The sequence below is a fragment of the Parasteatoda tepidariorum genome, chromosome X1 (genome assembly GCF_043381705.1).
Source record: "Parasteatoda tepidariorum isolate YZ-2023 chromosome X1, CAS_Ptep_4.0, whole genome shotgun sequence".
In the NCBI taxonomy this organism is placed as follows: Eukaryota; Metazoa; Arthropoda; class Arachnida; order Araneae; family Theridiidae; genus Parasteatoda; species Parasteatoda tepidariorum.
This window is the reverse complement of record NC_092214.1, coordinates 34,453,509-34,481,106: the sequence shown is the minus strand read 5'-3', so window position 1 is coordinate 34,481,106 and position 27,598 is coordinate 34,453,509. Positions and strand designations below refer to the sequence as shown.

The 27,598-nt window shown below is 31.2% G+C and overlaps 1 protein-coding gene across 1 annotated transcript in view; it reads left to right on the top strand.

The window, feature by feature from the left end:
- Positions 1-27,598, top strand: part of LOC139426973 (uncharacterized) — a 238,153-nt gene that overhangs the window by 174,528 nt on the left and 36,027 nt on the right. The window contains exons 9-13 of the mRNA XM_071187246.1: positions 39-667; positions 1,034-1,123; positions 6,316-6,466; positions 23,047-23,182; positions 25,822-25,938. Coding sequence (XP_071043347.1) covers positions 39-667; positions 1,034-1,123; positions 6,316-6,466; positions 23,047-23,182; positions 25,822-25,938 — 1,123 coding nt within the window. The remainder of the gene's footprint in view (positions 1-38; positions 668-1,033; positions 1,124-6,315; positions 6,467-23,046; positions 23,183-25,821; positions 25,939-27,598) is intronic.

The window sequence follows — 27,598 nt, the reverse complement described above, 5'->3', positions numbered from 1 at the left end:
AAAAAATGCCATAAAAAACCTAAATGTCATCATTTAAGTGAGAGATCGGTGCAGATTAGGAGGCAACGTTCATGGCCCCTCTACAAGCTTCTCCGTAAGGACAGATGGCGAAAGTTCATTACAACTGATGAAGCTTGGATCTATCTATCTGATACCAATGCTAAATCTAAAGTTCAATATCTTAGCCGTGGGCAGAACAGGCTAGACTTGACACCATCAACCACAGTGCCTCATCCCAAAGGCGTAATGGTTTGGATGGGCATATCCGCCCATGGTGTGACCAAACCTCGGTTTGTGAAACCTGAGGCCAAATTAAATTCTGAGTATTACACACAGAAGATATTAACGCCCTTTCTTAAGGATGATTACTGCAGATTGTACCCTAATGGTGATTCTGTGTTCCATCAGGACTCTGACCCATCGCATGCATCTAATTTCACCCAGAAATTCCTAACAGATCAGCAAGTGCAATTCCTGAGACCAGAACAATGGATTCCAAACAGTCCTGATGCTGCACCATTCGACTATTTCCTATGGGGACATCTGAAAAACAAACTGAATAAGCGAAGAATTTCTACATTGAGAGGCCTTCAAAGAGCTATTAGAGAAGAGGTGAAGAAAATCCCCCAGGAAATCATTTTGCGGGCTTTAAAATCATGGCCGAAGCGTTGTAGACAAATCTATTAAGCCGGAGGTCAACATATTGAGAAGCATCGCTGAATTTATATAATAAATTTTGGAAATAAAAACATTCAAAAATGATCCCTATATTTTTTTGTTACCCTGTAATTCATTTTCGTTGTTTCGTTTGACTTCAATTTCAAGAGAAAGAAGAATTATTTTGGTTTTCCTGTAATTGAAGTGCATTTGAATATGAGCAACTTTTTGTTAATATTCTATTTTATATATCATCATATATCAACTCTATATTATATATCATTTCCAAACTATATATTTTTATTTAATGTGTTTGGTAAATTATGTGTAATGATAACACTTTTAAATGTTTTTTAATAAGTTTTTATTTTTCCAGGGAATGATTTAAAGCTGGTGACTGTTTATAATCCTGATGTTGCGCAATTAGATTTTGACTGTTTTGGTTGCAGCAAAATTGTTTGGCAAGGTATACTTAAATATATTTTTACTCATTCACAAAATACTTCTAAATAAATGTTTTAATTTCAAAGTTTTATTGCTTAGCGAGAAATGAATTACATTTTATTAATTATTTTTACTAAGAAAATTTATTTGCTTTAATGCAAATATATTAGTTTTTTCTTGTAAAGCAAACTGAGAAAAGATTGAATAATTAGTTACTTAAATTTTTTTATTAAAATTGTGATGAGAATAAATTTGAACATTTTAATATAAAATATCAAATTGAAGAATCAAAATTTTGGTTTCTTGCTCTTGATTATGACATTTTTATTTTTAACTTTAAAAGATCATAATGCTGTAAACACATGCTTATAATTAATGATATTAAACAAAACATAATCAAGATTCAAAACGTTCGCTGTTTTGGTCAGAAACCAAAATAAAATGTTTTAGAATTCCGGCTTAAAAATTAAGACATTTTATAGAGTTCTAGCTCTGGATACAGCCATCATAGTTCAAAAATTTGTAATTAATTAAATTTCAGCAAAGACTCAAGGACCAATGTAGTTTTTAAATTTCAAAACAAATTACTGAAAAAGTTTAATTTAGATTCCATTCTAATTAATCTTTGGCAAACAATTACAAGCATGAATGTGTGACTTCTTATGTTCACTAATTGCAATAACTTTTAATAATAATATATTTTTGTTAACATAAAGGACCAATTCAAGGACCAATGTAGTCCTTGGTTACTCAATGACCAATGAAGTTTTTAAATTTCAAAACAAATTACTGAAAAAGTTTAATTTAGATTCCATTCTAATTAATCTTTGGCAAACAATTACAAGCATGAATATGTGACTTCTTATGTTCACTAATTGCAATAACTTTTAATAATAATAATAATAATAATATATTTTTGTTAAGATTTCAAAGAATTTCCATTGTCTCTGTTTGAGCCTTGGTGGCTCAAAGGATAGAGAACTCGCCTCTCAATTAGTTGGAATTCCAGCTAATGCTGGTGAATAAGAATTCCGCACCCGGCTCGCATCGACCACAGTACTGACGAAAATTATCCTCAGTGGTAGATGGATTATGGGTTAGAGTTCCCTTGCCTTCAGACTAATCGCAGGAGGTTTTTACGGTTTTCCTCTCCATGTGACGCACATTCGGATTAGTTCAGTCGAAAAGTACTTGATCTCCCCAATCCTTGATCCAGGAGTTCTTTTGTCTTCTGGATTAGGTTCAAAATTACAAAGCTAGGGACTTGAACATTGGTAGTCTTAAACTTAAAATTGGTTTGGCTGGTTCTCGTTTCAAAAGTATGAGTAGACTAAAATCAAATATCCTGATAGTTGATATTACGGTTATGTACTATTCTTACTAATATTATATATACTTTATTTAATGCTAAATACTCTTATGGTAACTAATTCTAAATGCATCTATGCTATCACTCCAAATGCGTGTAATGCTGATAAATGTAGTCCTTATTTAAGTTTATTATATATTATTCTTATTAACACGAACTATGTTTTCTATGCTGATGTATACTCTACCAACTATGATAATTATATACTACACTTACTATGCTGATATATACTATATTTAAATAAATTACCCCCAAGAAGCTGAAGCGAGAAGATATTGCCTTATTAAAAAAATTTCATTGACTTTAAAAATATGCAGATGAAAATAAAAGTTTATATGTCTGTTGTTGCTGACGTATGCCTGTTTTAGGCAGAGGTGGTGCGATTGTCCTTGTTTTCCAGTGGCGCCATCTATGGAGAAGAATTCGACTTCTGCTGCACCATGCTTCACACCCGTTTATAGGGAGGACCCATTCATACATCCTCTCATTGTTCCACAGATCGTAATTTTGACCTGAATCAGAGAACAATCGATCTCCAATCCAGTACCCCCAGAGGTATTGGTTTGTTATGGGAGCATGGAGGACTTTGGCGACTCTACAGATTTAACGTGCATCAGTCACTTTACTACACGGGGAGTCCTCGGCCGGCGGGGTTCGGACCCCCGAACTCACGGACATGGGCCCAGTGCCCTACCGAGCAGGCTATCCCGGCCCAGTTTATATGTATCAAACGCGTAAATGTAGAGGCCAATTCTTAACACTTGTCGGTCGTGAAGGAGAAGAAACAATAGTGATTTGACATATAAAATGTTAAGTTTCCAACGAGAAGTGAAAAATAAAGGTGACAAACAAAACTAAAAAAAAAACCGCAAGGTGAAAAAAAACGACGAAAATGAAGCTAAAATGAAGATGGAAAAGCAGAACAAGCAAAACCACTGTGGCCGAGAGGAATGAATCAAAGTAAAATGCATTTCCACACGCTATGAAGAGGTAGTGAGGAACTAATGCTGTAACAAGGGAATCAGCGTTCGTAAGAATGAAACAAGATTGCAGGGTATGACGATGGTGGCAATAATTTTTTCAAAGATTTAAATTGAATTTTTGGCCCATTATCAATTATTATGAATGGGCGTCTCTTTCTGAGCACTTAAAACATGTGCACTTTAATTTCCATCTGCGTATTTTTAATCAAGTAGCATGCCATGCTTATTATTATGCACAATTCTTAATAATACTAATTTCTCTTTGTACTCCCTTTACTCCGATGCTATGAACAAGCTGATATGTTGGCAAAGAAAGGCACAAAAATAATGCAACAACCAAATTCCAATAGATCCTTCCATTCCACGAAAATATACATCAAAAATTTGATGTGGAAAAATTGGAAAGTGTCCCTTTCTTCCCGTATATCCCTGAAAAATTGGGGGAACATTTCAGACCAGGGCATTTCAGGCAGATCCCGTGAAAAGGCTGTGGCAGAATTTTGACTTGCGGTGGGTCATGACTATCTTGCGCACCACCTCCACCGCATTGGTATTTTTACGAGTCCGAATTGCCCACTCTGTAGGAAATTCGAAGTAATGGATAGGAAGCACTTGATGGGATGTTCGGCTGTACACGGAGACTCCGAAGTGAACAGATATTGGAGTGCTAGGCATCTGCTAATGAGTCATTGACTTTTTTCTCTTAGCTAGGCTTATTCTTCTTGTTAAGAGTTTGTCAATTTCTGCCATTGGAAATAAAAAAAGAAGAAAAAAATATTTGTTCACTAATGCCAAACATCTATATTTTCAATTTTGTGCTATGCTTACTACGAGGGCTGTTTTTAAAATAAGGGCTGTTTGAAAATAAAAACCAAACGAAAGAAACTTTTCACGGAGTAAAATTTATTTTTTGATTCTACATACGTCCCTCTTTTTTTCAAAATAGTTACCAAGTTTTCTAAAGCATTTATCATATCTTTTAACTAGCTTTTGAATACCCTCTTCATAGTGACTTGCCACCTACGCCGATAACCAAGAAGTCACTACCATTTTCACGTATTCGCTTTCGTTGTACAGGTTGCCGCAGAAATTATGCTTAAAACATTGGAAAAGATGAAAATCACTTAGCGAAAGGTCTGGGCTGCATTGAGGATTGGTCCAAAACTTCCCAGTCAAAATTGTTCAATGAAGCTCGGGACTGAGCTGTGGAGAGTCATTGTCATGGAGTAGAAAAATTTCCTGTCAGCATGCCAGTAGGTAGCATCGTAAACTTTACAAATCTACTGGTGAATGTATGCAGCAAACAGGTTTTGTGCCAACTAAAAGCGATTCACTGGCCGTACCTCATGAGCGGCTGTGATTTGTTAAACTTAAACATTTTAAACACACGGAACTGACCGTACATGTTATTTACATAAGTGTAGATGAACGCAGTGATTCCCAAGGAATGCCAGGACACGGCATAAGCACTCGTTGTGACTCACGCATCACCTATTAGTTTACACAACAAATCGGCTAGTGATTCCCAAGGAATGCCAGGACACGACACAAGCACTCGTTGCGACGCGCGCGTCACCTATTAGTTTACACAACAAATCAGCTTCCCAAGGAATGCCAGCACACGACACAAGCACTCGTTGCGACGCACGCGTCACCTATTAGTTTACACAACAAATCGGCTAGTGATTCCCAAGAAACGCCAGCACACGGCACAAGCACTCGTTGCGACGCACGTGTCACCTATTAGTTTAATAACAAATCGGCTTTTACTTAAAAAAACAGCCCTTGTATTATGTGGTTCACTCTAAAAACTGTAGCGTAATATCTCTTCGAATGTCATGTTTAACTACCCAAAAAATTGAGTAAGAAACACTGATTAACACCAAATCGTGTCTTCATATACGATTTAAAGGGTGTAGTTTAAATCTAATCATTTAAATTCGAATAATCTTAAAGCAAACCTTCACGCTTTCACACCATACGAGAATTATTTTCACTTCGGAAAACGTGAATATTGGCGAGCTTTGAAAAAATTCAAGAACTGCTTGGTAGAATATCGCGAATAATTTGTTTACAATCTGGAATGAACTGGTGAGAGTTTGTTGTTATTTTCAACGCTGATATTTATCAACGGAAACAAAATTTCTATATTACATATAAATGTATGTTTTTAGTTGTGCAATAAGGATAATTATATTTTAAATTTTCAATCTCTGAGAACTAAGTTAACTGATTTATTAATGTACAATTTCTATCCGCTTCCATTCTATTAAGCCAAATTCGAATTCGTCTTAAGATTCTCTATGCGCTTCACGAATGTTTGATTACAAACTAATTTTTTTTTAGGAATTAGTACATAAATGTATTCTAAATTAATTATTCTTACTTGTATTGTAAAAGTAACTATTTGTTATGTTTACTGTATATTACTGTCATTATAAATTTTATTATTATTGATTAACAAAAATGGTGGGGCTATTTTACACCAAATAGTGTAAAAGAACATTGGTCCAGTGAAACACTAGATCCGTTTCTCCGCACCACGTTGGGGTAAAGTAGTCGCCACTATTTTCGGCGTTGAGATGCACTAAAATTTTTGAATTTTATTTAATTGTAATTTTTTTTTAAATTTTGAAATTATTTTTTAAATTTTAAAATTCAAGAAATAATTAAAATTACTTAAAATTTTAATTATTTTTTGAGATATTCTAAAATTTTTCATGTGCTAATAAGTAAGTATTGCTGTATGTTACAAAGCTTACAAATACGATATTTAATGTAAAGGCTAGTATGTATTGGTCACTTCATTTAATATGAAATTAAACCAAATTGAATTTTTATAACTTTTCTTTTTAACCACAGGGGGAAGTCCGCCAATATCCAACCGAATTATTATTATGAGAGTTGCTGTTTTAGATCAAAGAGTTTTCATATGTGTTACAGCTTTGGCAGTTCTTGGTGTTACTTTAGCTTTAACATTTCTATCTTTCAACTTATTCTACAGAAATTTAAAGTAAGTATTATTTTAACATTTAAATAAATAAACTCATAAAATTAGTCCCTGATGAGCCCTAACTCCTTTAATAGTTTGCCCCAACATTTATGTGACACTCTGCTAAAAGTTTAGAAACTTGTACATTTCGATAAAAAGTGTCAATCACTGTAGGGGCAAAACTAATTTCAGATTTGAGATCCTCACACATGAATTAGGCAAGATCAAACATTTTTATAAATCCAACAAAAAATATGTTCAGCGTAACTTAAATGGAGCATTTTCAGAATGATATTGTATACTACTAACTAATGAAAATATAAATAAAAAATATCTGCTTTATTATTATGGATTATTTGACGATTAATGAATAATATTATTTTATAGGTACTTGGTTAATAAATAAAAACTATTCATTTTCATCTACAATTATCTTAAAAGATCTTATTATTAAGATTAAAGATTAAAAGATTATCTTATGTTATAGCATTTAAAGTATAAAATGTCTAGGACAGATTTGAAATCAAAACTATTACCCTACTTATCCAGTGGTCTAATTAAACTAAACCATAGTACATCAAGTGAAAAAAAATTTTGGTATATCTCAAACTGAGGTGTTTAGAAAAAGTTCCTACAAACTACATAAGAAACTTACGCAAATTGCAACAGACAGTTTGTGTTTAATGACCTTATAAATCTTATTTCCGGATAAAAATTAAGGACATAAATTTTCACTGTCAAAAAGGGTGTAAAAAAATTTTAAAAGTACTTCGGCATAGTGATTTATTATTGAGCATTTTTATTTAAATTTACTAGCGAGGTTTAGTTTAGTGATTTATTCTTTTTTTTTTTAATTTGCTTTTAAAAAAGGCTCGAATTCGGGTTCTTATCTAACTATACTGTTGCCTCGAATTTATTTGTTTTAACCGTAAATCTTACACGAGACAAATTAAATGCAAAATAGATTTTTATTAGAAAATTCTTTTTGAGAGCTTGAATAAATGTTTGGTTTAGTAACAAATTAATTTGCTTTATTCTGTATTTAAAAAGTCTTATTCTAACAGTTTCTTTTATTGTTTTATTAATATAGTAGAATTCTTAAACCTACGAATAAGTGCATTTGATAATATATTTGATTGAGTATCAAATCATTATTTTCATTTTTAAAAAGGTGAATTTTGTGGTTTCAAACTTTTTCCCTTATTAGTTCATGCATGAGCAAATACAAATAACATCCTTGGTTAATAAGTTTCTCCTAAACAAAGACGTACTTGAGGCAACAGATGAATAAAATAGTAGCTTAATACTGTAAACATAAATAAAATAATGAATTAACTACGATTTTTACAGAAGACTAATAGAAGTAGCATATTAGTATAAGAACTGCCTATTTGCCTATTTTATGTTCATTGAGCTCCTGTTTACCTTTACTCAATTGTAAAAAATAATTTCGAAACAAAAATATTATAGAAAATTAATTTCTCCAAAAGATAATAAGCAAAAAACCAATAACTCTTAATTAACTGAATGGAAGTTTCAAAAGTTCAAATATTTTTAGAATAATAGACTTTAAAAAATGTCTTTTGAATTGTATTTTTACTAATGATTAAAAATTAAGAAACTATTCCGACAAACTTATTTTGATTCTAGTTTGCTTGTAATTGAAATGTATACAAAGCACACAAACAAAGATACCTTAATTTTTCCACGAGGAAAAGAAAAATTATCAAAGATTTTCAATTCTTCAGAAAGAACAAACTTATGTTATATCCAATTTGCGTGCAATTCAAAATTTTTCTAACAATATAAGATTATTTTTGCTATATAAAAACAAATACAACTTCGGAGGAACTTTAAGTTCTTCAAAAATTCACCTAAATGACGCAAATAATCAGGAAAATAATACTCCAAACAATAACTGAATTCTATTCTCTTTTTAAAAAATATTTTCTCCTTTTGATCAAAAAAAGAAATTAAAAAATAACCTATTCAAAAACTTCTTCCAAAAAAAGAAGAGAAAATAATAGTTATTCAAACCTTTGTTCTTATAACTGGTAATCTATTCTTCTCTGTTTTTCATTACTAACAAAAGAATTCAATTTCGTCATGAAATAATAATCAAATAAATATGTATTTGTTTCCTAAATTTTAAATATTGATGCTCAACCATGGAAAAACCGCTTATCTACGTTTTAGCTTCATTAGTGGCTAAAAAAAGGAATCAATTCATCACAAAACACCCAGAGGAAATAGAAAAGGACTCAGTCTCATACAACTGATAATCCAAAAATTTGGTTGAAAAATTTCTTTAAATTATGCGTCCGACAAAGATAGTAAATAAATGAATTAATTAAAACCATATGTTGTCAAAGTTTGGCAAAATTGATCAAACGAATGCCTCAAATGGACCTCCCATTGAAGCCAAAGGAGGATACTTTGATGAATGCTAACTTCCTCAAATAAATGAGTATAAATATTAACGATGCTGCCTCCTTATATTAACAATGTTTTTAATTTTGAGAACAAAACCGATAAATCGGGCCGATGTACTCAAACTTTGACCGTTTATTGTTAATAATGTATTTCTGCAAAGAAGCACTTTCCGTTGATTTTGTAAATAATCACATTTTTCTACTCATGCCATATATATATATAATAAATAAATAAATACAAGAAAACACGAAGAAAGTAAAGAAAAACAATAAGTTTCATTTATTGCGCTTAAGCTGCAAGTTTCTTTTAAACTGTTATTTGTTATTTTTTTACTTATTATTTCTCCCTTTTCTTATGTATATAATTTTTCTTTGTTTCATTCTTCATTTTGAACTTATATATATATATATATATGACATGAGTCACGTGAGTAGCAATTTTAGATTACACATTCCTGTAAAAAAATACATGTTATAGTACGCTCAACTAACCCTATAAGTTTGCCCTATGATCGTTGGAACTACTAGACGACCATATTTCACTATAAATCACAAATCACTATAAATCGTTGTTGTACAGTGCTCGAAGAAAAAAGGAATCACCCTGAATAACTTTTGATATAATGATCGGATCTTCAAATACTAGGCCTCATTCTTAATAATTCAAAGGGGTGATCTTAAATATGCTAATTAATTAGTGCAGACGACATTTCAAGTTGAAAAATCAGGCACAAAGACGTACTTCATCTGAATAAATATATCTTTTTTTCTACGGAATATGATTTTTGACCCTAAATCTCAGAAATATGCTGCTCTTAGTTTGGTCATGAGATAGGTCAAAATTTTGAACGTGCTAATCTTACTTTTACTTTTTGAATATTTCGAGTGAATTGAAAAATTTTATGCACACCATTATAAAATTCATTTATCAGGTACAAAAAAATAATAAAAAATTGGAACGAAATCGAAAGAATAATTCCTGAAAATTTAATTTCAAAAAGTCAGGTATCTAACATTTGATATCTCAGAGCCGATTTCATTTTAGATTTATATTTAGCGATATGAAATTACGTTCTTTAAAATTATGTAAAAATTTGTATACCTTGCTATTAAAAAAAATTTCGACAACTATTAAATAAAATATTAAAAATAGTAAATATTTCTTATTTTTGAGTGAAAATACCTCTTGATAAACGAGTTTTATAATTGTGAGCAAGAATTTTTCCACTTCTCTTAAAAAACTTTGAAGATATGATAAAATAAGCAGAAAGTAAAATTAACATTAAGCCGTCTAAATTTACAATCACTCTTCAAACCTAACTATTAGGACTATAATTTCCAGATTGCGGCTACCCCCCCCCCTCCGTATCTTGAAGACATAAATCATAATTCATGGAAGAAAATATCTGTTTATTCAAAGGAAATACGTTTTTTGTGTCTCATTTCGTAACTTAAAATATCGTCTACACTAATTGAGATTGAGTCCTAGTCCTTGAAAATCGGATTATTAGGATCAAAAGTAATTCAGGATGTTTATTTTCTTTTCATGCACACAATACATTAAATATTTTCAAATAAAATATGAAACTCTTTTTAGGAAAAGCGTAGAGAATATATTTTTGAAGTCGATATATTTCTAAAAGTTTGGAAGAAATGCATTCAGCAATTTTTTTTTCCAAGTAGCAGTCACGTGTCAATCTTATCCTTTCCGGAAAATCGAAAAAAATTCTTGGTGATAGACAGAATTTAAGCAAAGATAGTAATGTAAAAAAAAAATCTAATACTTTTCGGCTTATCTTTTGAACTTATAAAACTGTATTGTTGTAGTTGATATGATATTTAAGAGGCTATAAATTGAACTTATTGGAAAATAAGAATGCTGACATATGAGCTGAGTTATCTGACAATATTCTCTATAAGTCAAATTTTCTCGAGCAAATTTAAAAATTCTTATTTAGAATCTACGTTATTTTCTAATTTTATTTAGATTTTACGTTTTATTTTGGCCTGTTTTCTAAACAATATCAATTAGAATACAAGATAGAAATTATTTTAATTTAAAGATACGGGTGGTTTTTTTTAATGAAGTATGTTTAATTTTTCGAAACATTCTTTATTATCTAAGATATAAATTGAGAAATTCTTACCCGGCATTTTAAGAAAGCAAAAAAACTTGTTCATTAATGCGGTTCATATTCAATACCAGCATGCTAAGTTACAGTTAAACGCGGCACTTTATTTGATTATAGTAATCAATATAACGTAATAATAATTCGAATAATCTCTAATGTCACAGCACATAAAAGTTTACAATCTGTATATTTTATTTGCATAATAAAACTTGAGTTTTTTTTAACGTTGCACTGGGGTATACTAATGAGCAATTGGAGACGGTCTGAGATTAATTCATAGTGATAATTCGATGACAATAGAGAGATTTTGCACTTCTCTCGACCGGATTAAGAAACCATTTTTTTTTTCGCTATCTTTGAATTTGATTACATTTTCGATTTTCAATGCCTCCGGATTATATATTTTTTCTTGTCTAACTTCTGATGATAGACTGTCATTTAACTGCACTATACCTTTGAATAATGCTCAGAAACTAAGATGTCGACATAAAGAGGAACAGCTCGCGGTAACTTGTTGAACTTCCATGGATTTGTTTTAAGTAGTTAATTAAATTGTATACATTTGCTGCTTTTAGCTTAACTAATAAATTTTAAAAGTAAATTATTTTTAATTGTTGTTTTAGCTGATAAAAACCTACTTAGGTGACTCTGAAAAATTGTCTTAACTTAATTGCGCGAATTTTAATCAAAACTCTTGAAACAAACAACTATCTTACGCTAAACTAGCTTTTGAAAATTGATAATTTCAAAATTGTATTTGTAAAATTTCAAAAGAGAAATGATCAATCAATAAAGAATATGTTGCGTTATTCAAAGGATACTGCCGAATAGAATAAATATTCAACCTCAATTTATTTCTGAAAAATAAATAAAGATGATTAAGAACATATTTGATATTTTTCCCTTCGTTTTGGTTGGAAGGAAGGAGGCCTCTTAACCTATTCCTTCTGCGTCTGAACTAACTCACAGTGGTGGGAGAAATCTCTCTAGCGATCCCCCGATCTCCGTTCTGCGCTTCCCGACCGTAAAGGAAATTTTTCAACTTCACTCAGTCAGAAATAATACATTAGAGGCAATTCCGAACCATTAATGCACGATCAGAAAAAGCGCAATCTGATCAGCGCTTGTTACATTCATTGCTCATTTCGGAGAATCTAACCAAGATCCAAGTCATAAAAAATTATTTGATTTTAACGAATATTTTATAACCCATTCGTACTTATTATTTCAAGAAAACAGTTCTTTTTTTATAAAATAGAAAAGGGTATCAAATGTGCTTTATTATTAGAATTTATTCCCCAGAAGCAGTTCTATCTACATTAATATGTTTATAATATGAAGTCAAAATACGATACTCTTGTAAAGTAAATGTGAAAACAGAACAGTGGTAAAGTGGTAACAGAAAAAATATTTATTTGGTATTATTAAATATGTACTGCCATTTTTATAGCGATGTTTTATATTTACATAGACCCTTTTTGTAATGGGTTGAAGTTTCTTTTCTTGGCATCACTTTTTGTCCCATTTATGTCTAATATCCTTTTAAAAGAACGGGTCATTCTTCATAAAAGAAAAAAATGGTAACTCAAAATTTTCAGTATTAGGATTAATTTTGCAAATCAAGATAGTTCTGTTTTCCACAATATAGTAATAATATGAATATTTGTATTTAAATCTTAATCAAAGCACAATGTTTTTTTTTAAAGCACAAGTGTAACTTTTTCCAGTTTAAGAGAAAAATTTTATAAACAGACCATATCGCACCCCATCAAGAAAAGTGTCATAACTCAAAAAAGAAAAATTTTATGAACAGACCATATCGCACCCCAGCTAGAAAAGTGTCATAACTCTGAAAGGAAAAATTTTATAAACAGGCCATATCGCACCCCAGCAAAAAAAGTGTCATAACTCTAAAAAGAAAAATTTTATAAACGGACCATATCGCACCCCAACAAAAAACGTGTCATAACTCTAAAATGCAGTATTTGAGAAAAATCAACTTAATGAATACGATAACCCTTATTCTGAATCAGACTTATAACTGACACCGATGCTCTCAGCTGCTGACCTGAGAGTATCGAGATGTGACACTTTTTGAACTTGATGGAGCACTTCATACATATTTTTTATTGACATAGCCTCAAAATTGCTGCTTTTTAACTTATGTCACTTTTCTTGCAAGGATGCGATATATTTTTTTTAAAACTCTCAAAATTTTTAGTGATGACAAAAACCATACATTGCATGTAAGTAAATGAAACTTTCGAAATAATATGATTCGACGAATTCTGCCACATCTCTGAAGCTAAACAAAAATTAGCATGTCTAAACTTTCAGCGGAATAAAAGGTAAGTAACATGAGATCTATATATTCTTAACTCTTCTAGAATAGTGTATATTTGAATGCATTCCTAGTATGAAAGGTAAGAGATTTCAAAAATATAGTAGATCAAAGATTTTTTAACATACTTCTTTTCAATAGAGTTATAAGACTCTAACCAGTGGTGTTATGAGACAGACGAATATTTTTATCTGTCTTTTTAGTGTGTAAAAGCACTATAAGCACAAGTAAGTTGATTATAGTTATTTCAGTCTCTTTCTGCTTTTCATTATTGTGAAGAAATTAGTAATGTTTTAATATACGATATTACTGTGCAATAGAGATTTATCAGATGTTCAAAGAACAGTTATGTGAGATGTATGCAAATATGTAAAACGTTTTTGGTCTTCTTTTTAGTACCATAACTCTGTATAATTAAGCCCAAAAAATTGGCCTTTTTGACAGCATCTAAAAGCAAGTGCTAATTGTATTTATTAAAATTGTTAAGTTAAAAGCAGTACATATCCTTCATCAACGTTCGTTTTTTGCAGCTTCACTATTAACTTCCGTCTGTAACCCTTTTGTTTTCAGCACCGTAACTTTATACAACTGAGGTCCACAAATGGGCCTTTTTTAGCAATCTGAAAATAAAGCAAGTCCTAATTACATATATTGCAATTGTTAAGTTAAAAGCAGTGCATATTCTGCATCAACGCTTTTACCAGCTTCGCTACTAACTTCCGTCTGTAACCCTTTTCCTTTGTTTTCAGTCCCGTAACTCCGCACAATTAAAATCCAAAACGAGCCTTTTTTTCAGCTTTTAAAAATACATTTCAAAAAAATTTTATGTGAGAATATTAACTCCAGAATGTTAAGAAACTGATATTTAGGGTGCTTTAATAGATATTAACATATTAAGCTTTTATTTATTAATTTTAAGCTGCAGTTGTGTTATGAAGCGCGCAACTTGTAGTGTATTAAAATGATTTTACTGGTAGTGTATTAAAATAAAAATCATCTACAATCACACAAAATGGCTCATCATTAAATCATCACATAGTGCAAGTTTGTATGGTATTAAATTGAACCATGTGTGACAATATGGTTCAACTTGGTTTTATATTTAGATTGCAGAAAATTAAAACGCCAGTACGGTTCAACACGCTCTTTAACTTGTAAGAAAGTAAATAAAACACAAAGATGATGGTGTCTGTTATATAATGTGTTTTTTTCCTTAAATTATTTTACCATTTAATCCTAAAAACAAGATGTAATAGGTTTCATTGAAAACTAAAAGATTTCTCTGATATTCGAAATCACTGGTTATGGATTTAAGAATAAAACTCAAAATTGTGTATCCAACATGGTGGACATAAAGCAATATGTCTTTAACTACCACAAAAAGTAGCATGATTTTGAGTACTTGAAAGGTGTGCTTTTAAGTATATTTAATTAAATTGAAAATATATACATTCATATATTCAGAAAAAAACATTTATGAAGTACAGGAAAGAGAGAAATTACATATTACCCACAGTGCACAAAATTAAAAATAGATTATCATCGTTTAATAGCATTTGGCTTATTGAAGGGATTTTCGTATGCTGAGATCTGATCTTCCTGGCTTGGTATTTTGAAGTTAAGAATCCAAAGTCGTCAAGAAAAGTTAGCTTTATTTAGATAAAGTTGTTGTGTCTGGTTTCAAAACTTAAAACACAATTTGCACAAACTACTTAGCATGTTTACGGTTAGATCCTCAAACGACTAAGATTGCATTTATGTTCAAAAAAAGCGAGTAACCAGATCAAAAGTTATTAAGTCATTCCGTATTTCATTCAGTGATATATATGCCTCGCATAGTTCATTTAAGTAGAAAATAAGACAGTTTAGGCATTCATGTGTCAATTTTCCCCACTCATTCAATAACGCTCTTTTCAAGCTCTGGATGGTCTGTTGAAGACTGGAGATTCTGATGGACAGCCCATACGGCAAAAATTTTCCCACACCAAAAAATTGCCAACAAGATTGTGCTCTAAGTAGCCACGCATACTTGACCGCTAAAATTTAACTAAAGCCAATTGAAGCCCCAATAAGTCGAAAAAGATTTCCATTATCATCTCCTTATACTCGCACCGATCTCGGTAGCTCTTTCAAAGGCATGGAGGGTTGTACCAGGGCTAAAGAGAATACAAGGGCTAGTTCACTCCGCTCTTAGAGCTGAAGCTACGATTTCCCTCCTCATGACGTCACTGTGTCTACAAATCTCGGAGATCGCAAGCAAAGATATGATAACTTTGCATCTTTCTCTTGTAAAAATAAGTTAGACTTTTTCTGGTTATTAGCCTTCAAACTTTACGTAATTAACACATTATTTCCGTTCATAAACATAGTTCAAAAAAAACTTTCTTGGTTATTATATTAAAAAAATACCATTTTAAACTTATAAAAATGTTTTGCTAGTTGGTGAAAATGACACGATAAATACTTTATTTTAAAAAGTTCAGTTTTAACTTTAACTATTAAGAAAAATGAAGGCATATATCGACACTTTTTTTATCTACATATTCTTTTATAAAGATAAGTTAAGTTAAATTTAGAATCCCTGATTTTAAAATATGTCGTTAATAGCAATTTGTTCATACTTAATCATTAGGAAACATCAACCTTAAACGCTAATTACTGAAACAAAATAATAATTTAGGTTCATAATGACATTAGAAATTTTACAATTGTTTATAGACATTTAAATTTACGATGATATAATTTATAGATATTTAAATTGAAGAGAATATAATTTTTAAAAAAAATCATAAATATTTAGAATAACTACATTAAAAAATATGTTATGAAATTAGGAGAATTTCAACTATATACTATATATTTTATTTATACTTTTTACTTACATTTTAATTTTCTTTGACTTTATCTATTTTTTAATTCTTTTCACCTGCCATTCTTTATGAAGTAGCGAGGCGGTTTCTATTTAGATAATGAACTTCTATAAAAGTTCTTTACGACAGAATAAACGTATTGCGGTTTTATATTAACTGTGTCATTTCGGAATCCATTCTTTACATAGTTGTTCATTTACTTTAGGGAACACGCGAAAAATTATACTTTTTCCTTTTTTTATATCAGAATTTTTGCAAGTTGCAATCGCGCAAACTGACATTTCGATAATAATTTTAAATTCTTGTAAATTCACTGCAAAAACTGAGGAAAGTCATTATAGAAAATAACAAATGTCTTAGAATATCTCGCAAAAAGAAATGATCCAATATTAGTTAGAGCTAGTAAGGCCAAACGCTCCGTTCTTGAAGTAAAAGTGCGAGCTTTGCGCCAAAGTGACGTCACTAGAGTGACGTCGGAGGATCGGCGCGGCAAGAGATACTTCAAAGGAGTGAACCAGCCCTTCTATTCTCTTTAGCCCTGGGGTTGTACGGCCATCCAACCTACTCCAGACCATCGAAACTCCGTTGCTTTAATGCTCGATTTCTCAGACATTGAAAGGCAAGACATGTGTGTGTCTAGTTCAATATTTAATACTGAGAAAGCTAGAAACATATTACCCACTTTTCATTATAGGCATCATGTTAGATGTCTGCACACTCATGCATATTTTTGCAAAAGGTACTTGAGACTGATTTAGTAAAGCGATGACGTCTTGGAAACCCATGTTTACCTTTTAGTTTAGCAAATAGCTTTATTTTCAAGGAAGACAGCACGTGCTATACAATGCGCATTTGGTCGAGCTGCTAAGGCTCATACGGTAGAGGGGTGTCGCTCACACTGTTGGTAGAGAGCACGGAGCCGTGAGTTCGATACTGAAAGCCGGCAAAATAACCGGCGTGTACGGATAGAGATTTCTACTGTAAAGGGCGCAGTTTATTTTCCTTCAACATAACTGCCGGCTCATTTCATCTGGTCTACTCTTTCACCATTTGGCCAGCATATGTTCACTTGCTGACTGTTGTTTTTTATTGTTTGAGCTAGGATTTTATTCAAGTGGTGATGGGCTCCTTTTTCGTGCACCGGAATTTAAGGTGTATCGAGGTATCGTAATAATACGAATACTAATTCTATTTGAAAAAAAAAATATTTTGGTGAATAGAAAAGAACATAAATTATTAATGAATAAATATTACCTTGCAGTGAGTAAGCTTTCTTTCAATTTTAAAAATGCACTCAGAGCTGCAGCTGAAAAAATATTTGTTAGCTAAATTAACATTTTCGAGATAAGAGTTACAGAGCTATCAATAACCAACCACTCCAGAAATAAAAAGGTAGCTAAATCAAGGCTGCAAATTCAGAGATATTATTTGAAAATCAGACAACCATGTCACCTCTTTAAAAAATCAAAATCTAATTTATTCTAAACCACATTGCTTTAATATTATTGGCTGTATAGGGAAATATTGCAGAAAATCGACGCTGTAACATTTAATTGTAATATTGCTACCTTGAACAGTAATACTTTGAGAATTCGCTTCAACTTTGATAAGGTGGTAAAATTAACCGTATTTCAGTTTATCATCGAAATCGTGTCAACCGTTTGAATCGTGTTTTAGTGAAGGTGCTTTAGCTTTGTACTTCATTTGGTTGCAGCAAATTTTAAATATTGTAAGAACAAAAATTTCTAACAATGTATTCTTGATCCAAAAATGGTCTGACAAATAGTAAACAACTGTTTCCATGCATGAAAGTAGAACAGAAACTATAGTTAAAAGCATTTTTAAAATTAGAGTTATCAACTGAACAATTTTGAATTGAGTAATTAAAGAATATATTTTTGTTTATTAACCTAGTGAATTACGTTATGAATACTTGATTTTACAACCATTCAATGACGACTCCATAAAAAGTACGATTTTTTTTATCATTCCTATGATTTCAAAAAATGCATTAGGCATTAATAGAAAACTTTTAATTTGCTTAAAATATGTTGGTAATGTTATATTTTATTTATAAATTATACTGAAACCAAAATCATGCGCAGGGGTGGTCTTAAAAAACTTCCATGTATAAAATTCTTCAGATTTTTTATAACTCTCATGGTTACAATTACAGTGAACGAATTTTGAACTTTTTGAATAGAAACGCTTAGCTTTTCGTATCAAAATGTGGTTCTCACGGTGAAAAAAAACATAAAATAGAGCTAAAATGATACTTTAAGCATGAAAATGGCTGCACTAGGCAAAGATAAGGAAATAAATACCTTACATGGTTTCGACGTATCAATGATTCAATTCATTCTGTGTGCGCTCTGACAACGGGAAAGTAAGAGAAAACACATCGACTGAGTTGTATGTTGCTCTCTCATCTCTGTCTAGCGTAGCCCACGAAACCACCCGATTCATGCAAAAATACCGTTTGATCTCAATTTAAAATTATTTATTGCGAAAAGCAAAAAATAGACGTTTTCACTTGAAATCTTCGTAATTTGTTTACTGAAACTGCAACTATGAGAGTTCGATTGCTCTGACAACCATGAGCGTGTATCATCAAATATGAAATTTTGTTTCGATTGTTCAAGCGGGTTGGTCTCTAAAGATTTGAAAGTTTTTTATGTCATAGCTGTTGAATCCAGCCATCCTCAAAATGCGAATGAAACCATTATTTATTAATGTTTTATTAATACGAATAATCAACATTTTTAAATTAAGTTTAGTAGCACTATGCAATCCTTTCAGAAATTCTCATTAATCTTAATTAACTCTTTATTTATAGCAATGTAATAGGTTTTACAAAACGGAAGACTTGTGTTATTTCTGAGATTTAAAAGAATTCCAAAGACAAATCTTTCGGGAAAATGAAGAATCCTTCTAAACATAAATACATTTTATGTTTCCAAAATTAACATTCATTCTAAACATTTAGAAGCATAACTTTGCTGTCTTAAATGTGTCCTTCTTAAAATGTGGAGGGTAATTCGAAATGCATAAAAGTAATTATTCCCTCCAGACTAAGACAAACTTCAAAGTGAAAACTCTATCGTCAATAAATACAGCATCTTATCGATTAACAGTCAAAGATGTCTTTCCCAAATCCCTGCCGAGGATGTTTAACTCTGGAAATGACAGATGAATAGAGAACACGCTGCACTGTAGGGACCATTTTACGGGTATTACAGTACCCAAAGAACGAATGACATTCCTTGTTTACTTTTAAGATGTAGTTGTTCCTTTCTGTAACATGGTTAAGAGCTTCTCTCTCAACAGTTTATAAAATTAAGCAAACTAAATTTTTGCTGGAGAACTTTTAACCGAATGGAAATGTCAAATAAAGCGCACTTTACACTTCAATTTGCAAGAAAAGTCGTGTTTATAGAAATTGGAAATAAAATATTCAGAATGTGAAAAGTATGCGTGTACTTTTTAAATATTACGATATAAAATAGTGTCTATAGCCATTAAAAATTACACTGGTGAGCTTTTTTGTCTGTTGCATGAGATTTCTAAGCAGATCTTAGATACTTTCGTATTTCTGATTGCAAATCTGACTCAAATCTTGTCACTCCAATTTACAGTTTTTCTTTAAATGACATTTTTAATCTATTTTTTGTCGAAATGTACAAGTTTGAAAACGTTATATATAACAGAGGGGTTGCATAAATGCTGTGACAAACTTCTGTGCTAGGGCGTCTGAGTTAGGGAGCATCATCAGGATTAAAACTGCATAGCCCGGAAATGTCGTCATACGCCGCTAGGAGCACTCCTCTTTTATGAAATGTTTCTTCTTGTGCTTCTAAACAAATCATGATAGGGAAGCTCCTTAACACTAGATTGCCTAAGGAAGTCATTTTGACTGCTTTCAATTTCAATTAGAAAAACAATGATGTATACAATGACACGATTTCTTAGAATTTTGTGACTTTTTGAACAACATATAATTTTTCTTATTGTTAATATTCACTAATAACTTGTTACGTAACTGCAAATAATATAAAAAATGTTAAAAATTAATTTTAAACAAATTTATTGACGCATTCACAATCTAGTCATCTTGACTGCTTTTCGGCAATATAGGTATATACTAATTTTCCGTCTTTCTAGTGTTAACCACGTACGATGACATACTCGGGTTCAGGTTCATATGCAATTTCCATCCTGATAATGTGCCCCAATTCCTCTAGAAGTTTGTAGCAACCTTTACACGATCTCCTATTAATTATAACGTTTTAACCGCTTGAGTGCGACGAAGTGCTATCGCACTTCTTTTGTTTTGTACCGAAAATGAGGAGACGCTGCTGTTGGCTAGTATAGTTCGTTCACCAGGAGTTGGCACTTGGCTCCACCTCCTCGGACGCAGAGCTCATTTCAGCGCGGGGAGTAAGAGGAAAAACATTTCCCCGCTTGAAATCAAGATAACCTCTAATGCGCGCAAAGTCTCCATATCTCCAAAGTCTTATTATAGGTAGTCCGATCAGACCACTATGAAGGCAAACCAGTTTACGAAAGAGCCCTTTAATAGAAAATCTAGTAAAAATAAGAAAGTGGTAGCAAATATATGTCTAAAAATTTGTTTAATTTTTGAATATGATTAGCTTGTCTTATTTACTTGTCTACCACTACAGATTCAATTCTCAAATATATATGACAAATTCCTCTCAGTCACTTTTAAAATAGAATTTGGTTTCATGCGTTCAAACTGTTCACTTTTTAAATAGTCTGCGCGGCCTACTTATAAGAAACCGTGTGGAGGCTTTCTGATGTAGAAGGTGATGGCCAAACACAAACAGTGAATTCTTTTTCAGTCACTTACTTCGCTTTATCATCAGCTATTATACCTTTCGTTATTCTAGCTAATATATATTTAAAAACTTTTTCCCAGCAAAATATCTCAAAAAGAACAAACTATTCAATAAAAAGAGAGAAATATCAACAAGTTTATGAAATAAAATGCACATGTTCAAAATATGCACATGAAGATTGCGAAATAAATATTTTTGTCATACGATCGCCAAATAGCAGCCTTGTTCACATCCTCCTCCCCAAAATAGCGAAATAGTATCATCCGATGCCACGTGATGAAGGCGGAGCCAAGTGCCAACTCCTGTTGAACGAACTTTAGTTGGTTGGTAGTAGTTAATAGTTTAGTAGTGTTGCACGCATTTCATTCCGCACTATTAGCATATATATAAGAAACCTCTTCAGCATTCAAACGATTAAACTTGCATACTTTGACAAAAAATGGAGTAAAAAATGCCATTTAAAAAAACTTTAGTCTTAGCAGGAAAATTAATTTCAGATTCAAAATCCTCACACATGAACTACATACAATCAAGTTTTTGTATAACTGCAACAAAAAATTTGTTGCTTAGTGATATTAATCATCTCAAGCTCTTGTCGTTTGAAAAATTTAAATTTTAATTCAGTTCATAATATAAATATTAAGATGTAGGTCATTGTCTATAAATTACTATTAGAAATTATTAGTCATTAGACGTAATTGTCAAAATTATGAAGAAAAAAAAAATTTTTAAGTATCGAATTAGAATACAAGTTACCAGTTTTCATGGCACCCTCTCTGATGATTGTGACACGAACACATTTAACAGCGAGCCTAGACGTCTCAATGTTACGTGATTTCCACACTCTCCACACTTTTACCTTCTCCATTTCCATGGTTTAGGTAATATTGTGCTGTGTATTATTACTAAGCTCATGAGTTAAAGTCCCCTGGTCGTTAGGCTAACCATGAGTGGTTTTCTACTCTATGTAACGCAAATGCGGGTTAGTTCCATCAAAAAGTCCTCCACGAAGACAAATTTCTCCCAATACTTGATCCAGCAGTTCCCTTGTCTTCTGTATCGGGTTCAAAATTACAAGGCTATGGAGTTGAACATCGATAGCAATAAACTCCAAATCGGGGGTCGACTGTTCAACGACAAGTATAAAATGAAATAAAACTAAGCTTGTGCGTTATCAAAGAAACCAATAAATTTCAGTAGAGATGATATAAATTTAAACGAATTCCCGCAATAACCCTTTGAAATCCGAAGGCTTTTTTTTTCAAATGGCAAGCACTGAACTTTATTCCTCGCCTTAGATGATGCCGGAACTGTTACTCATTTCAGGTTACCCAGTGGGCACCTGTGAACCAAAGTCATGGAGGCGAGCAACATTACCCACGCCACACTGCCACAAACCCGTTCATAGGGTGGGCCACATTCACACATCACGCACAACAGAGGACAACACATAGAGAGAAACATCCATGCCCAGAGCGGGATTCGAACCCGCAGTCATTGCCTTCGCAGTCAGGCGCGCTAACCGCTCGGCCACCTGGCCGGTTGATATCCGAAGGTATGGCTGAAATAAGACAAACTCTATAAAGCAAAATAAATAACGTTTATTGACGCCTACAATATATAAAATATTTACCAATTACCGGTATTATTTAAGAAATTCATTTGGTCAGATGTTTGTGTATCTTAAGTGGTAACATTATACTCGTCGTGAATATGATAAAAAAATATCAGATTTCCGTCGTGAATATGATACATATTGTATATTTTTCGATTTTTGCTGTTACTCATTTTTGTCTGATTCACTTACTCTATAACTGTTCTTACTTAATGCAAAAATCAAGTGAAACCCTTATCTGATGTAACTGCCCATTTATCTATCATTTTATACATTTTTCATACTTTTATGATTGCACTGAGTTCAAAAGCAAACAATTTCTATGAAAAATTAACTGTTATCAATTTTTCAGGTTCATAAAGCTGTCAAGTCCGAATTTGAACAACTTTGTTATAGTGGGTTGTATACTGGTATATATTGCAGTTATTTTATTGGGAATGGATCATGGTACTCTAATCAGTGACAGTCATTTTGATTTTGTATGTTCTGTAAGTAATGAAAGGATTATGAATTATAATATTAGGTAATATTAGGATAATGAAAATATTTCTCTTCGTTTTGAATTAAACTTAAAGAAGTACTTTATAAAATGCAATTAAATTTAAAATTTTGCTTATTTTTATAATTCCAGTAATTTACTTATCAGTTTTAATCATAACTCTTATTTCTATTTTAATGCATAAAGGTACATCTCTATATGAACAAATTTGATTCTGCTTATGAGATCAAATAAAAAATTTATATTGTAAAGACCCTTATGCTGTTGCTTCTCAAAACTTATAATTAGTTACTTCGACATGAATATGTCTCTTTCAATTCAGAATAAAAATATGCATAAAAACAATACTCACTAGTCTAAATAGCAAATCAGATGCGTAAATTGCTAAATGTCAAAAATTTTACTTATTATTCATTATAAATAAGGTGATCAGATTTAGAAAGCATGATTTGAGAACAAATCTGCGAAGCTTCCTCGAAAAATTTTACGACTTGTAAACAGCCAGATATATTTAAGGAAAATTTTCATTTATATATTTAACAAAAATTCTTTTTTTAATTGATTACTAATATCAGGTGCAGAATTATCGTCATCAAACTTTATTTAGTACATTACTGAATAGTTTTGAAACATCATATAATATTCAGCCATCGAACACATGTAAAATGAAATAGTACATGATTATTAAAATTTGTTTATTTTTTTATTGAAATTATTATAAGGCGAGTGTAGAGTTTTCATTTGCATTCTCCGTAAATCAAAATTATCTTGTTTGAAAAAAATATGCGCATTTCTAATTTTTATATATATNATATATATATATATTTATTTATTTATTTATTTCACTGTGGATAAAAAGATTTTGTCTTCGGAGAAATTCGAGATTTGAAAAGATTCCTCAGGATTTGAAAATGTCTGGTCACCGTAATTATACATAATAAAACCTTTATAACTTCTGAACAATAAGTTCTCCGATTTTATTGTGTTCACATATGATTGATTTTAAAATATGCATACGGAACAATGCCTCAGTATATTTTTAGCTATATTTAAATTTCTTTCCTACAATCTTCTCAACAATTTCAAAATTGCGACTAAAGCTTGTATCGGAGGATGAGTAAACTTCAGATATTCATATTTACAGCTTATCCTTAATTATTTCCGTTTTCCTCCATATTTCGGAGAAATGTTCGTAAGAATTTATTGGGTTGTTCGAAGAAAAATTTTGTTTTTTTCCACAGAGGACGATTATATTTTTCACAGTCAACTTCACACTTAAGCCACTTAATCTTTATATATTTTGACAGCTGATATAGCAAGGCTCTCGTGTGAAAAAGTTCGATTGATTCTACCCGGTAGTTTTTGGCTGGTGCCCTTTCAAATATGAAATGGTTAAAAGCAGAATTTTTAGAAGGCAAAATCCATTCTCAATAAGAAAGAAGAAAAAAAAACGAAATTACTTTCCGAGCAACTCAATGTAATACCAACAAGAAAAGAATAAGTTTAGAGACATATTTGTTTAGTTACCAAGTATAGCTTTATTAGATGAATATTTATGTTCGAATTTCAAAAGATCGTCTCTTTTAGTATTAGATGGCATTTTTCGTGAAATAAACCTCATACACTTTCACGTCATGTAACATTTTTAAATTGAAGCCATGTTTAAGATGTCTCTCTTTATTTCTTAAAAAATATATATATCAGGGGTTTCCAACTTACATGTGGCCGGGGGCCGCAATTAAAAACATCAGTCAAATGGCGAGCCACAATTTTATCAAAATTTTATATATGACTCTTTTATTTTTGAAGGAACATTAAATATTACTGTCAGATTTTTATCGAAGTTTTTTTAATATTCAGAAACAAAATAAGCATTACAAATAAAACTTGTTACGTATCATTTTGAATCTTCGCTTAATCATAAACTCAATGACAAGATTTTTTTTCTTCTAAATTTAATTCTGTGATAAATTAACATTTTTTCGACTTATTAGGAATTATAGCAACAACAAAAAAATTCTCGAGCATATGAAATTAATTTTTTTTTCCTTTCCGCTCATGCGATATTCAATTCAGGGAATTTAAATAAAACATGATATTCATTCCATCTTGTATGCTTTTTGAAATTTACAAATGTAAATAATTTCGTCCAAAATGAGTGGTTTCAAAACGTGAAATGGGAGAATTTCTTTCTTCCATTTCTGAATACGCACATGCTAACGAGAAAATTTCTGATACGCACATGCTAAATTATATACACGAAATACAAAAAAAAAAACGAAATAAAAAAGAGCAACATGCACGATTATTTTTGTATTTGAATAAATATTTTCTTTGATGCAAAACCTGAGAAATAAATTTTTTTGCACCATTGGTATGTTAAATTTCACAGAAACGAAGAAATTTGGTTTTTTTTAACAGAAGAAAAGTATTTTAAACCCATATAGATTTTTTACGAAAATTGTCCGCAAAAAAACGACAACTAATATATTTTAGTTCGCGGGCCGCAAATAAAGGCTTCACGGACCGGATGCGGCCCGCTGGCTGCTAGTTGGTAACCACTGATATATATAATGAACTATAATGAAATGGTGTCCCGCTTTTTAAAATCAACACTATTTCTTACAGGCTCGAGCTTTCTTATTATCTGGAGGTTTTTCTTTAGCCTTTGGGTGTATGTTCATCAAAACATATCGAGTATATCACATTTTTATAAGAGCAAATACTGGAATCGTCAAGAGTAAAGTAAGTGACTGCTGACAAAGCAATTAAATTACCTAATCAGAGTAAATTATTCAATTAAATATTTAAACCCAACACAAATATGCAAGGTATTCTGCGCAAACTGCCCTTAATATACAAGGTGATCTGGCGAACCAATCTCAATTCGTAGTTTTAGAATCCTTATTAACAAGTGAACGCAAAATGTATAGTGTGCAAACTAAAACCAATCGAATGATCGAATTTTCACATATATAAGTACTCAAATTAAATAGTTAGGTGACTTCAAATATACTAATTAGTTTCTGCTGATGATATTTTAAGGTTAAAAATCAGGTAGAAAAACGTACTTACTCTAGATAAACATGTCTTTTTTTCGACAGATTCAGATTTCTGGCTCTCAAAATATAAAGCCGCAGTCTGGGAAATATGTCCCAATAATTTGGTTAGGAGAGCGATCCAAAGCTTGGCGAATTCATGTTAAGTTTACTTTTTGGATATTTCGCTATATCTCGCTATATATATTTGAAAATTGCTTTCACACAACTACAAAATTCGTTTATCCAACTATAATCCCATGCAAAAAAAAAAAATTAATTTTTAATAATTTATTATTTTTTATTATTTTATTGAATAATAGTCTGAGAACTTACGAATGGTATAGGAATGTAAAAATACAAAATTTGAACGCAATCAGGTATTTAAAATTCGATTACTCAGAAACTATTCTACCGATTTCTTTCAAATTGAACGAAATCGGGTTTTTTTTTCACTCTGTACATATTTTGGTTGGCACAAATCAATAATTAAATATTTATTTTCCTAAGTTAAATATTCATTTGTGACCCCTAATCTCCATAGTATATTATCTACTCATTTTTTAAGAATTCTGAAAATGCAAAATAAGGGCAATCGTTACGGAACATCCTGTATAAATTCATGATTAATACTCCAACTGCTTTAAAAAAATTTCATTCCTCAACTTTTTCCCTTTGAAATTTCACCTTTATAAATTTATGTTGACTAATCAAATGTTCCATTTTTAGCTCTTAATATTCATTTAATATAACCGTTTGAAAAGTCTTATGATAATTATTGACTTCATTTTAGTTACATCTCATCAATCATTATTGCTAGCCTGATTCATTATTATTATTTTAGCTAATTCCCATCCAATACTTTTAAAAATATTGAAACTCAAAAATTTCAGATAATTTATAATATTTTTCCGTATTAATATTAGATAGCACTCTTTTTTACAATCAGTACAAATTTTTTCTCTAAATCAATATCATTTCAAAAATAGCTATAGAATTGTGTGCGCAGACGAAGAAATGCTTTAGGCTGCTTACCATTTTTCCATTGCTTATAAGCTCGCATGTTTCCATATCTTTGCCTTAAAATGAGTTTGAAATTTGAGTTTAAAAATAGTCTAATTCTTTCTCAGTTTATGCATTGAAACATATCTTTGATTAAATGCCAATAACGTAATAAGGTAGTTAAGTGCATATCTTTTACCTTGTGTCATTTAATTTCAGAGCGAATCTAAATTTAGAGCTGGAAGAAGCTGACAATCTTTTTAACGATCATTTTTTCCTTATCCAATTATTTTGTTTATTTCCCAAATCTCCTTTTTAATACCAACTCAAATTTTCTTTTTAGTATAAATGTACCACAACCTCAA